Raw genomic sequence first — 14,271 nt, forward strand, 5'->3', positions numbered from 1 at the left:
CGACGCACGTCCCGTGAAGCGCTTTGAGATGTCTCGACGACACGATAAGGCGCCACATCAAATGCGAGGATTATTACTATTGGCTGACTCCAAAGTACGCAGTCGCTAAACTTGACAGCGATTCTCTGTGAAGCGTTTTGAGAAGGTTTTGACGTGAGGGGCGCGGTGAGGCGGGTGCGGGGGCGCGTGGGGGGTAATTGGTGTGAGCGATGAGCTGTATTTGTTGGGCTTTTATTTTTTTTGACGCTCTCTCTCTCATTCTCCCCATCGCAAGGCACCATCACAGTCAGCACAACCGTTGAAGTTTACTACCTCGGACTCCTGTGATCGAATCAAAGATGAGTTTCAGTTTCTGCAGGCGCAGTATCACAGGTAACCAATGTCCTTCCTTTCTCACGCACACACAGACGCACAAAAAATATCGATGTCGCTGACTCAAGCGTTTTTCCTTAAATCGCTTTACTTTCAGATAATGAGGTCAAAGGTAGCAACAAAAAAAACACATTGAAATCCATTCCAGACACACTTCACTCCAGCAACGACCCCACGACTTTCATGACATTTCAAAGAGATTCCTCCCCCCCCCCACCCCACCACCACCACCCACCCGGATGTGAACAGGAGTAGGCCATTCAGCCCCTCAAGCCTGTTCTGCCCATTTATTAGATCGCGCTGGTGATTAATTTCCCAGCGCAGATTTCGATGTCTGGCTCTTCCTCAAAAAACAGTGAGATCAGACCTTCTGTCTCGGAGACACCTTGCAATTGGGGGGGTCAGTGTGGAAAGGAGAGGGTCGTAGCTAACCAGCCCCCCACCCCACCGCGCCCCCCCCACCCCCCAGGCACACGTGAAACCATGCGTCCCAATTGCAGAATCCAAACTGTACCGCTCTTGACTGGCAAACATCTCATCCGTCCTTCCAACCTGCTAACCTCCTCATCTCAGCCTCCAGACAAACCTGAGAATGTCAGCGATAGATTCTTTTATGTGCCGAGATCTTTCGGGAAGGAGCCGCTTGAAAATAAGGGAAGATATTCCCAGAGGGAACAAAGTTGTTGGATCAGGAACGCTTTCCTTAGGAAATTACACCAGAAGAAACGGGATTGGGAACGAGACGTAACTCTTAAAAGCCGAGGTTGATTGTCTTGGAGCGGCAGCGATCTCGAAGGGGGAATGATTGGCAACCTGTCTTTGGAAGTCAATATTCATCGGATCCCGAGGATACTGCAATGCGTAGAGTTGGGCGCTGAGCACTGTTAAGGAAGAGAAGATGTGAAAAGCAATTGGTTTAGGCAAATGGAAAGCCACCTCGACGTGCACTGATGGGACTGACATCAACTTTGGCCACTCTCGGTATTACCCAGCGGAGGGACGCGTTGAGTTGAGAGCCGACTGAGAGAAAGGTCAACACTGGCTAGAATACTTGGGACGTCCTCCCGTGCCTTCAGCTCCCCTCCTGACTCTCTACCTCCTCCTCGCTCCCTTCCCTCCCCTCACCCTGACTCCCCCCTGCTCGGGTCCTGACCCAACTGACCAGCGTCTTGGGACGTCCTCCCGACGTGAAAGGCGCTCTATAAATGAAATGTTGTTGTTGTTGTACTGGTTAAGTGAAGTCCAACAGCGGTAGAGACATTGGATAAGATGTTGCTGCAAAAGTAAATCCTCTGTGAGAACAAGAGGTTGGGGTGTTTCAGTCAGTGTGTTCAGTCTTGTTGGATGGGACATGTTGGAATCCGTCTTTCCATTTGGTCACTCACTCCACATCTGTTTGTGGAACGCTGCTGTGCGCAATTGGCTGCCGCGTTTCACCCACAAAATATACAGTCAATTCACTGTACAATAAATCCTGTGAAGCACTTTGAGACGTTTCAATGACTTGCTGAGGTGCTACGTCAAATGCAAGGATTATTATTATCTTTTGTATCTGGTATTGCCGTGGAGGTTGGCCTGATGAGACATAGTGACCAGCCTGGCCAAAGAAGCAATTGGAAACTGGAACCTAACAACCACCTTTTATCCTTGATCCCGCTCTGTGCTTTGTGGACAACTGAAAGTGGCTCATGAAGCAATTATAATAATAATAATCCTTGCATTTGATATAGCGCCTTATCATGTCGTCGAGACGTCTCAAAGTGCTTCACAGAATGTACTGTAAAGTGTAGGGACTGTGTGTTTTGTGGGCAAAACCTCAGAGGTCATTGCTAGGTTGTTTTAGGGAGCCAGAAATTCGGCAGCGAAGGGCTTCCTAACCGAAACCTCAACTTGTGGACTTCAGCCCCAGACTGTTGTGTCATTGGGTTATTAACTAACCTATTTCTTCCAAATGTAATCTTTAGATGTCTGACTGGTGTAATGTTTAGTACAGACATGTGTGTGTGTGTTTCCGCCCTCTGTTCAGCAGTAGATTTATAGGACACTTGCTCCTAGTTGTATTAACGGTTGTTTTGGTAATATACTGGTTAAGGATTTGCTTCGGCTACAGAATGTTCAGGTTAATTATAACCCAATATACAACCTCAGGGAAGCAAAGGTTCAGTGAGCTCCTGCCTCTGGGTCAGAAATTGGTGGGTTTCAAGCCCCCAACGTCTTGGACTTTGAGCTCACAGTCTGGGCTGATGCTCCAGCGCATGGGAGGGGGGGGTTCTGACGATATCTAAACGTGTTGTTCAGCTCACAACTGTTTTTTTTATGACGGGATTATTACCCCCGGAATACTTACTGTTAGGTAAACAGAGGTCTGTGTGTGTGTGTGTGTGTGTGTGGAGTAAGGAAACTTGGAGAAAGGTTTCGCCCTGGCCCACCCGGGAATCGAACCCAGGTCGGTCCTCTGGTTTGCGAGGCGAGCACTCTGTACACTACCCTACAGGTTGATGCTCGTAACTTTGACCGGGCTCATCACTCTCCTGCTCTCCAATCGTGAAGTGTAGTCAGTCAGGAGAGGAGGGCGAGGGAGTGTTTTTTTTTAAGACGAGTGAGTTCTGGGGAGGGCAGAAAGTGCTGTGGGTATGAGTCCTGCAGCAGACTATCCCTATCCCCCCCCCACCACCACCACCTGACTACCTCGCTATCCCCCCCCCACCCTTCTAATAATTACATTTTAAAAATTAATGGCGGTACATGACACTGAGGGAACCCTCTGAACCTTATGTTGCTTTCTAAATGCTTTTTTTTTTACGCGTTTGTTTCGCGGAAACCTCAAAGAACTTTTCCGAAGACTTTTTTTTATGGGGGGGGGGGGGTGGAAGGAAGGGGAGGGAGTGGTGGGGTGGGGGGGGGGCTAATAAAATAAATATCTGAGGTTTAAGAAAACTAAACTGACTTTGTTTTTCGACAACTTTGGTTTTAGCCTCAAGTTGGAATGTGACAAACTGGCCAATGAGAAAACAGAAATGCAACGTCACTACGTCATGGTAAGAGGGATTTGTTTTATTTCTCCCCCCATCCCACCCCCACCTCTCTTCCTCCGCCTTTCCCGTTCACCCCCATCCGCTCTCCTCACACCCCCTCCACCCCACCCCCGAACCCCCGCTGCCGAGACTCACTCGTGTCCCGAAGTTTTGTGAAAACGACCTTCGAAGTTAAGGCATTTGAAGTGACATTGTCTTTTGTTTTTTTTTCCTTTCTTTCCCCACTCCCCCCCTCCCCTCCCCAGTACTACGAAATGTCATACGGGCTGAATATTGAAATGCACAAACAGGTAAATGTCAGCTTTTTATTCGTTTATTTATTTATTTATTTATTTAGTAATTAATTATTCAAAACGTTTCTCTGGCACCCTGGGTATAATAATAATAATAGTCCTTCCATTTGATACAGCGCCTTTTCACGTCTTCGAGACGTCTCAAAGCCCTTCACAGGATATAAAAAAGTATAATATAATATATATATAATATAAAAAAGTGTAGTGACTGTACAATCACTGCCTACAGCAGTGTCCCACAAATAGTTGTGGATTGAGTGATATTTATTATCATAGTATCATAGTATAATAGTATTTATTATTTTTGGTTAATAAGTGTTTACTGACAACTTTCTGAGGATGAAACTTGGTGTAAATTGGCGCATGTCTCAGGACAAACTGTCTTTTAATATATATATATTAGATGAGTTTGATGGTATTTTGGGGGTGGGGTATGGAAGTGGGGGGTATTATTTTCCAATTGTATGTTGATGAATAATTGACTGATTTTTAATTGAAAGTGCAGACGGGATTCATTTGACTCCTGAATTAGTAATGGCCCCAGCCTCGCTTATTAGAGCTTTCAGAACTTTCAGCCTCGATTAAATATTTATTTTTTAAAAAAGTAAATGTTGATTATTTTTGTTTGTTTGTTTGTTTGTTTGTTTCTCTCGTTGCCCCTGTCTATCGTTCGGTCTCCGCTATCCTCCTGCCTCAGGAAATCATCGCGGCCGTTATGTAATGGGCTTTCATGAGTACAGAGGTAGTGGTTAGCACAGTCGTCTCATAAGGGAGAGGACTTGGGTTCGATTCCCGGGCGGGGTGAAACCTTAGGCAAGTCTCCTTACTCCACACGCCTCTGCTCACCTGTCAGTAACTTGCAACGTGGTTGTTGGTTGATTGGCGGATCGCTTTCCAGGGGTAAAAAAAATAATGCGGTCACTCAATCCACGGCTGTGTGTGGGGACGCTGACGTGCGCAGTCGGCTGCCGCGTTCCTCCCACAGAATACACAGTCAATTCGCTTTACAGCGTATCCTGTGAAGCGCTTTGAGACGTTTCAACGACGTGATCGGGCGCTGTGTCAAATGCCAGGATTATTATTATTATTACGTTACTATTGACGGTCTCGCAGCCCGAGCTCCTCAGACTCGCGTTTCCACGTCCCGTTTCACTGACAGCCCCCAACCCCCAACCCCCGGGCAGACAAACCACTCGGCTTTTTCTAAATAAATAAGTTTGATCCAACGGGCAGCCGGAAGGCGTCTTCGTATCGTTAGCGCTCCAATCGCAGAAGCTTAGCCTTGCCGTACCTTCATACAAACTAACCAGCTTTCGCTGTAAGGCAGTGCCTGTCCTCGATATGAACTCTCTCTTTTTGAATACAATTATTTCAACCTCCCCCTCACCCCCACAGCCGACTCACCCCCCCATTAAAAAAAACTTAGCGGAAACGCCCATTAACACCGTAGAAACGCTTGTTTCTACACTGACCGACACAGTCTGACTGACGTGATAATATCAAATACAAGGATTATTATTATTACTGTATTAAATGATATATCATTGGATTCCCGGCTTGTGTGAGGCAGCGACTAGCGACCCCTGAGGAAGAGAGAGCTATTGCCTCAGACAGACCTGAAAGGCCGGACTTGTTTCTGTTTAATGAGCGCGTTTCATTTCCCTTAATAAAGGGAGGGAGGAAATGCCAGTCAGTCCGTGTTAACACAAAGCTGCTATTATACAGGGTGGCGCTGCTTGCAATCAGACGTCACGGGGAAAATTCAGGGGGCGCTTCAGAAACGAAGGCCTGGCTGGCTTCCGAGTCCCAGAATCCACAAATACCCTGAATAGTTCTGCCTTGATGAGGTTCTCAACAACATCAGCAACATTTGTACAGCGCCTTTCGCCTCGGGAGGACGTCCCAAGGCCCTGGGAAGAATCTGCGGAGACATTGCTGCGTGCACATTGGCTGCTGCGTTCACCCACAAAGCACACCGTCTCCGCACTTTACAGCTTTGGGGTGTCCTCCCGACGTGACAGTCCTCGTACAGCCAAGGCGAAGCTTGTTATTTATCTGTTGCTCTGCCCGCAATGCCTCGCGCCTTATTCTCCCTCCGGCCCTCCTGATCCCAGCCCCAGCTCGGGTGGGAATCCTTGATCCGCCAGCACTTTGGGACGTCCTCTCGGTGTGAAAGGCGCTGCGCAAATGTAATTTGTTGTTGTTGTAATAGCTTTTAAGGAGTTAATGTGGCGAGTCAGCAAGTTAGGATGGAATTGTCCCTCTAAGGCGCTGGGCTGGGTAATGGGCTTCCGGATAATGAGCAGGTTACATTGAAGAGCCATTTACCTCTAAGGCTAATTTGTCCAGTCGAGTGGAAACGCCTGAGCTTTACGTTGTGCAAGAGCTGGTGGGGGGGATGGAGGGGGGTGTGTGTGTGTGTCAGACCTTCCCTCCTCTCTGCTGTGAGACATGGAGCTGCAGTATTTTAATGGCATTTGCTTAACGGCGGGGAATAATTAAAGGGCCTGCTGGTTTGCCATTGGGTTCCCATTTAGAGGCTGATGTTGTGATTGAACGCTCGCCTCTCCTGTGAAGTAGGCTCTGCTCTCGCTCGTTCTTCATCCTTCCTCTTAATAACAACAATAATAGTCTTTGCATTTGAATTGGCGCCTTATCACTTCGGAAGGACGTCCTCAAAGCGCTTCACGGGATTTACTGTGACTGTGTGTTTGTAGGCAAAGCACAGCGACATCCCACAAACAGCCATGAAACAAGACCAACTTTATTTCGGGGGATTATAGGTCAGGTGCTATATCGACTGCAAGGATTATTATTATTTATTAATAATAAATCGAGGTTCCCCCTCTGTGCCCTGTTCAGGCGGACGTTAAAGTTCCCACCGCACTGGCAGAGAGCGGAAAAGGGAGTTTCTCCCGGTTACTGATCCTGGCAAAGCAGCCCTGGATTTACCGGCAGCTTTGTCTGAGGTCAAGCGACAAGACCAGACGGTCTCGTGGCTGAGGCTGGGGAGATTTTACGGGCTGTGGGTGCTCCTGGCTCCCAAACGACTGAGCACCTCCCACATCAGGCATCAGGCTGTCTGAACAATGGTTCCCTTCACAGTGTAACATGCTGCATGTTTGACATTCCAAGGATAGCGAGCAGGTATCTGGGCGAGGCTAATCCCCGGAGCATGTCCCGAAATTCCTATCCTGGCTTTGGGTGGAACATTTGGTGGGGAGGGCAGGTTTGCAGGGCTATGGGGAGAGGGCAGGGGAGTGGGATTGATTTGGATAGCTCTTTTCATCGAGCCAGGACATTCAGGATGGGCCGAATGGCCTCCTGCCCTGCTGTGTAATTCTGTGACAGGAACAGGAGGAGGTCATTCAGCCTCTCGAGCCTGTTCCACCCTTCTAATAGCTCGTGGCTGATCTTTCACATTGGATTGGGAAGCTGGGAACCATTGCAACTCCTCCTGATCCTCAGTAAATTGGAGGAGCGAGGGAAGTGTCCAGATAATTTGCCAAATCAGCTCCTGGTAAAAATCATTTCCTCCCCCCACCCCACCCTGGGATGTGGCAGGCCGCTGTGTAAAATCCACTCACTGCCCTCAGTAAATGCGCCACCAACGACTATCTTTATTATTCATTCCATGGACATTCCTGGAAATGTGACCCGACTTCGAATCACGGAGACAGCTGTTGTGGTTCTGTCTTTGATGTGATTCCATCTGCTCCGGAAACAAGATCGCTCCGTTCTTCTAGAAAGCCTTAACTAGGAGCGAGCACATACGACATGCTTCGCACTTGTGTGCTGCTTTTCACAACATTGGCGTTGCAGTTTGGATTTGTGTCTCCAAAATACGACGACAACTTGCTTTTATAGCACGGCCAAGGAGGAAAGTCGTCAGGCACAAAGGAGAGGGATTGAGGGAGAGCGTTTCAGAGTTTCGGGGCCTAGTGGCTGAAAGCGCAGCCACAGATTTTATAATACACAGTCACTGCACTTTACAGTGAGCCCCTTGAAGCCCTTGGAGACGTCTTGTGAGGACCCGGGTTCGATTCCCGGGGCAGGACGAAACCCATAGTCAAGTTTCATTACTCCGCACATCTCTGTTTACCGAGCAGTAAGTAAGAACCCAGCTGTTAGTCGACTGGCAGATCGTTTTCCCGGATTAATAATCCTTCAAAAAAAACAATAATAATAATAATTCGGTGATTCAATCCATGACTGTTTGTGGGACGCTGCTGTGCGCAATTGGCTGCCACGTTTCTCCCACAAAATATATAGTCAATTCAGTTTACTGTATATCCTGTGAAGCGCTTTGAGACGTCTCAACGACATGATAAGGCGCTGTATCAAATGCAAGGATTATTATTATTATTATTAAGAGTGCTAACCGACTGAGCCAGGCCAGTGCGTGTTATTGGTGGTGCCGGTGGGGTGGGTGGGAGTTGGCACGATCTCTCCCTTGGCGACGAGGTGAGGCAGATCCTTTTCCATCGCTTTCCCGAAGATTAATCGTTTACAACAGCGCGGTAATCATTGCATCCTCACTGCCTGAGCTCAGGCGATCAATGAGCTTTAGTAAAGCATATTATCACTGAGGGGAAGGGAGCTTCTAATTCAATCAGCGCCTGAGATGTCCTGGCCTTAGCCTCTCCCCGGCGCTTGTCTGGGGAAAATAAGTGGTGCGATTAGCAAAGCAATTTGCCGTCTCCACTGCCGTCTCCCAGGCAACCGCTGGTCACGTCAGACGAGCTCCCAAGCATCTAAATAAAATTAAGCTGCTTCAGCAAATAACTGTCTTTGGGCCATTATTCAGATCTCTTAATCTGCCTCTAATCTGTGTTCTTTGTTCTCTTGGCTGGGCTAATAGCTGACAGCTCTGTGTATATGTGTGTGTGTGTGTGTGTGTGTGTATATGGTGTGTACGTACAAAAAGGAGATTAACCCTTCTGACTCGGGCTAGCGTCTCTTAAGGGTTTTTTTTTTAGATGCCTTGTCTTCGATTTACATCCCTGTCAACCTATCTACTCGCTCTGCTCAGCCTGCAGCCCCCCCACCCACCCACCCACCCACCACCGTCAGCAGTCAGGCTTCCAGCCTCTCTGCCCCCCCCCGCCCTTTGGAACTCCATCCCACAGTTCCCTTGCCTCGCCCGCTCCCTTGCCACCTGCAAGGTACGTCTCAAGATCCTGCGCTTCGACCGGGCTTTCAGCCACCCTCCAACCCCTCAACCCTCCCCGCCCTCCACCCCTTCCGATCCCAGCCCCACAGCTCGGGTCCAAACCTCCCGGCGTGAAAGTCGCTGTGTAAATGCAATGTGTTGTTGTTGTGTTGTCGTGTTGGTAACGTCACCAGATGTGCTGAGCCGTATATATATATATATAATATATTTTTTTTTTTTTCCAGGCTGAAATCGTCAAAAGATTGAACGGGATCTGTGCTCAAGTCATTCCCTTCTTATCTCAGGAGGTGAGCGCACACATTAACACTGTTTGATCTGACAGCCTAGTACACAGTGACATCAATACACCGCCTATTGCCCTTCGCTTTCCCAGTCGATGGGGTGGCACAGGGACAGGACATTGCCACACTAACGTGAGGTTGTCATCGTGCCCGCTGCGCTCTCATTGTCGTGAGTCTGTGCTCCGTTTAACACTGACGTGTCTCGCATCTCTATTGCAGCATCAGCAACAGGTGGTTCAGGCGATAGAACGTGCGAAGCAAGTGACAGCCCCAGAGCTTAACACTGTCATCAGGGTACGTGACTCCTACCTACCCTTCACACCTCCCCCCCTTCCCCTCCATTCCCCCCCTCTCCTGCCTCTCCCCCCCCCCCCCCCCCATTTATGATAGCACAATCATCCTGGTAATCATCCTCACTCACTCATTACCTCTTGCCCTCTCTCTCTCCTTCCAGGCCCTACTGAAGTGCGCTCACTCGAGTTTGCTATCACACACATACAGCTATCGAGCTCACACAGATACGCGCGCACGTTCTCGCGGCCACACGCACTCCCGCGTGCACTCGACACACAACACGTGTGTGCCCGCCAACAATAACAGCAACAATAAAATTACATTACGTCAGGGGGACGTCCCAAGGCGCTGGACAGACAGACAGCTACAGACCCAACAACAACTTGCGCCCAGAATAACAGCCCTGAGCGCAGACTCACACACACACACACACACACACTGTGCGCTCTACGTTCCTCTGACCAATCCTCTCTCTCTGTTCTCTGCAGCAGCAGCTCCAGGCACAGCAGCTGTCCCACCTGCACGGGCTGACGGTGCCGCTGACCCCTCTCCCCGCTGGCCTGCAGCCCCCGGTCATCCCCTCGGTCAGTGCCAGCGCCGGGCTCCTGGCCTTGTCCAGCGCCCTGGGCTCCCAGATCCACCTCACCACGAAAGACGACAAGAACCACCACGACGGAGACCACCAGAGAGACGAGGGGGTGCAGAAACCCGACTAACTGAACCCCCTCCCCCCCATTCCCTCCTTTGACCCCAAACTGCGCCCCCCACCCCCTTACATACACACTTGCCCCATCTTTAAGCTCCTCCCTCTCCCCATACCGTCGTTCCCCGCCACAACCCTCAAATGGTCTTTGATGTTCGTTTTAATGCCTGTATATTTCTGGGAGGGTGGCGGGCGATATTTTGTGCTGTGTGTGTTATTGAGGAGAGCGAAGTCAACGTTAACAGCCGCAGTGTTATCTCTGTCAGCACGCACGGGCGGCCTTGCTTTGTCGGGACGTGACGAGGGGGGGTCGGGAGGGAACATCTTGGCTCGGGCGAGGGCTCGTGGACTCGGTGTGTGGTCACTGGTGCAATCTCTCACCAACCTCTACTTCAGATTGATTGGAGCCGCAGGTCATCAAATTGTCCTCTGTTCCCCCCCCACTCCCTACCTTTTTGACCCCCATGGACCCCTTGAACTGGGTCACCAAGATTGCAGTGACTGTCGTTGTTATATCCTCTCCCCGACACCCCCCCCAACTATACACTATCAGCCACAGTTAGCGAGCGAGCTGTGGGAGTCATCAATAGTGAGGAGAATGGGGTTTGTAAACTCTAAAAAAAAACGTGCGTGGAAACGGTCGGCTCATGCTCGAGCACGCATGAACACAGACACGCGCTCACACACACACACTGACTCGCGTGCACTCGCGCTCACGCATCGCACGCATCCAACATTGACACACTCGCCCGTACAGACCCTACAATGAGCGCCACGTCTCACTCGTGCACTCGCCCAGTCTCCCACACGCGCTCACAAAATCTGGCACAGGCACCCGCGCGCAAATGGAACCGAATCCAAGGATAACACTTCAAAAGGGCGTAGATAGAGTCTTCGTTAACATGAGATCATTGTTTGCAATTAAGGGCGTGGCTCGGAGTGGCCTAACGAGGCAGTCAAGGTGGGGAGGTCACCAGAAACGATCTGACACATTCTCAACAGCTATTATGCACCATGTGTAAACACTGTTAAATATTATGCGCCATGTGTAAACCATGTGTAAGCACTACTGTACTTTGTGCCAGAGGGGGGGGGAAATCGACGTGCCCTTAATAAAGTAATTAACAACCCACTGGAACATATCCGTTGCTAATTACGTACGTTTCGCCCATAAAATATTAGAGTCAATCCACTTTACGCTACAGTTGTGAAGCGATTCGAGACGTCTCGAAGACGTAATAAGGCGCTATATCAAATGCAGGGATTATTATTATTATTATTAGTTTTGGTTACAAAATCTCTGCATGTGAGTTTACACATGGCGCATTTTATGGCTCTTGAGTTTGCACATGGTTTACATGGAGCTCTTAACAGATACTTGACCCAATAAAAGGTTTGTCAGACTTGGGGAGGGAACCTGAGCATAAAACACCTCCGCAGACAGTGACGGACTCTGGTATGGGTGGGGGGGGTGCGGTGGTGGTGACAGGTTCACAGCTTTAGTGACATTACCAAGCGGGGGGGGGGGGGGGGTCTCATTCCCGGACCTGACGAGGAGACCGCACACCTTTAAACAACTGCAAGAACTTTGGTTGCTTTTGTTGTTTGCCCCCCCCCCCCCCACCCCCCGGTACTGTTGCTTACCTCCAGACTGACCATCTCCCCCCAACTCCCACCCACCGCCCCCCAGGGAGTGAGACAGTCTACCCAGAACTCTTAGGACTGTACGACCTGTGTGTCCATCGCTCCAAGTTGGGGCAGATTGGGGACTACCGTGGCCTGGAAGCCTTTCCTGACCCATCAGCAAACCCCCATCTAGCGGGGGGGGGGGGGGCGTGGGGGACCGGAAATAGGGGGGCGCAGGTTTACACCTGGGTTGAACAGGTACTGTCAATTGCAGTGATGATCACAATTTGCTTTGATTTTTTCTTTGCTATGTACGAGGTGAAACACGGGGAAAGGGAGTGAGCAGATCCAGTCGGACCCTGTTACAAGGCGCCCTGGTACAGCGCGAGGTCTGCTTATAACGCGGCGCGTCTACACAGGTGGCTTCCTGCGCGCAACAGCTAAGTGCAGGCCGGACGGGAAGTGACCTCAGAGCGGAGGACATTTTTGGTAAACGCTGCTCTGTTATAGCGCCGGGAAGTGGGGGGGGAGAGGGGAGGAGTCTGATTTCAGACCCCAAAACACCGTCTTAACAGAGTCCGACTGCATTAGAGCCACTTCCATGTTTTAATTTAATTTTTAATCTAAGTTAATGAAGTGAACCGCACACACGTTAAACACGCACTTAACCGTGCTGTCTTGCAGATCGGTCAATAGGCTGTACCCGTGTAATCGCAAGTTCTTTTCCCCTTCTTCCCCCCCCCCCCCACCACCACCCCCTCTCTCTCGCCGCCCGCCCCCCCCCCCCACACCCCACCCCCAATATATATATTATATATAAAAAGGCTTTGTGCTTATATGGGCATTCAACCCCTGGTGACTTGCATGGCAACGATGTGCAACATTGAGTTCTGTAATCTCGGATTTGATCCAACACAGACGGGAGCGTTGGGTGGGGGGGGTGTTTGGTGGGTGGAGGAGAGGAGAGGAGGGGGTGAAAGGGAGGGAATGGGAGGGAATGCCTCCAATTCCCTGTGTGTATTGGTAGCTGATGAGGCCCCTGACATCCAGCCTCGCTCGTGATGGGACATTGCTTTTGAGTTTTACTTTTAGTTCACGGAAGAGTTTCCCCGCGACGTGCTGTCCCTCCCGACCACCGCCCCTTAACCGGTTGCAAATAAAAGTACTTTTTTTTTTGGTGGTGGTGTGGTGGGGAGGGGGGGGGGGGAAGCCTTTTTTTTAAACAAAACGTTTTCTGTTGCATAATATGCGAGGAACGCTTTCGATAACATGATGATGCTGAATATTACGGGAACTGTGGAATTGTACAGAAAGGCACCCCCACCCCACCACACGCAAATCTTTCCCCCCCTCCCTCCCGCCCCCCCAAATCACTTTTAAAAGTCTTTATGAGTCTGATTTGACCCTAATTGTGTGCTAATGCTGATTCAAATAAAGTTCATCTCTCCCCTCACCCCCGAAAAAACTGTTGATCTCAGTTGATGGTCTACATTGTCGTTCCCCCTTCCTCCCCCACTAGAATTTTTTTTCAAGGGAGAGGGGGGGGTGCTCAGAGCAAACTTATTTTAAAAAAACAAAATAAACTAGCGCTTCTGGATGTGGTTCTGTAATGAAATAAAACTTTTTTTGTGTGTGTGTGTGTGGGGGGGGGGGGGGGGGAGGAGGAGGCTTGGGAAAATTCCACAACCGTTGACTTAATCTGTCATTCTTTGCTGAGACCTTCCAAAAAAGCTTTTATCACTTCAAAAGAAAAGACAAAAAAATTGCTTTTGCTCCTCCCCCTCTCTTTCCCCACATTCCCATTTTGTTTCTCCCCACCTGTTGTCGTTGTTTCCCCCCCCCCCACCCCCTCCACCCCCCGATACAGCCAGGCTGTGAGCTACCAATGAAGCGGTATACATTTGTATGAAATATGTATGCAAATTGTGTTGAAGATGATTAATGTGCCGGTGTTTCAAATACATTTATTATGTCTTAAAAGAAACAAAAAAGTGTATTAGTTTGCTAGTGCTGTAAGGAAATATCTATGGTGCCTTACAAAATAAAAGAAAATGTAATTAAGTTAAAAAAATCCCAAACCGCATTCAGTCATCTGAATAATATTGCAATAATATTACTGTAATAATAATATTATTAATAATAATCCTTGCATTTGATAGAGCGCCTTATCACGTCATTGAGACGTGTCAGAGCGCCTGACAGAACATACCATAAAGTGGAGTGACTGTGTGTTTTATGGGCGAAACGTGGCAGCCAATTGCACACAGCAGCGTCCCACAAACTAGTGCCACGGGATCTTTAATGTCCATCTGAACAAGGCACTGACGGGACCTTGGTTTCTAGTCCCATCCAAAGGATGGTGCCTCCTACAACACAGCGCTCCCATCCCCTCCCCCAGTGCTGTATTGGAACCTCAGTCTAGAGTCTTAACATGGGGTTTGAACCCACAACCTTCTGACTTGAGAGTGTGTGACCAACTGAGCCAGGCTGATGA

The 14,271-nt window shown here is 49.4% G+C and overlaps 1 protein-coding gene across 3 annotated transcripts in view; it reads left to right on the forward strand.

Moving 5' to 3' along the window:
* Positions 1-11,283, forward strand: part of LOC103182102 (TLE family member 5-like) — a 35,554-nt gene extending 24,271 nt beyond the window's left edge. For 2 of the 3 annotated variants that reach the window (XM_042342732.1, XM_042342734.1), the window contains 6 exons: positions 275-372; positions 3,347-3,410; positions 3,653-3,697; positions 9,098-9,160; positions 9,374-9,448; positions 9,937-11,283. In XM_042342732.1, coding sequence (XP_042198666.1) covers positions 275-372; positions 3,347-3,410; positions 3,653-3,697; positions 9,098-9,160; positions 9,374-9,448; positions 9,937-10,164 — 573 coding nt within the window. In that variant the 3' untranslated portion in view covers positions 10,165-11,283. The remainder of the gene's footprint in view (positions 1-274; positions 373-3,346; positions 3,411-3,652; positions 3,698-9,097; positions 9,161-9,373; positions 9,449-9,936) is intronic. The other variant, XM_042342733.1, reaches the window with a different exon arrangement.
* Positions 11,284-14,271: the final 2,988 nt, after the last annotated feature.

Source organism: Callorhinchus milii, unplaced genomic scaffold, assembly GCF_018977255.1.
Source record: "Callorhinchus milii isolate IMCB2004 unplaced genomic scaffold, IMCB_Cmil_1.0 Scaffold21, whole genome shotgun sequence".
NCBI classification, from domain to species: domain Eukaryota; kingdom Metazoa; phylum Chordata; class Chondrichthyes; order Chimaeriformes; family Callorhinchidae; genus Callorhinchus; species Callorhinchus milii.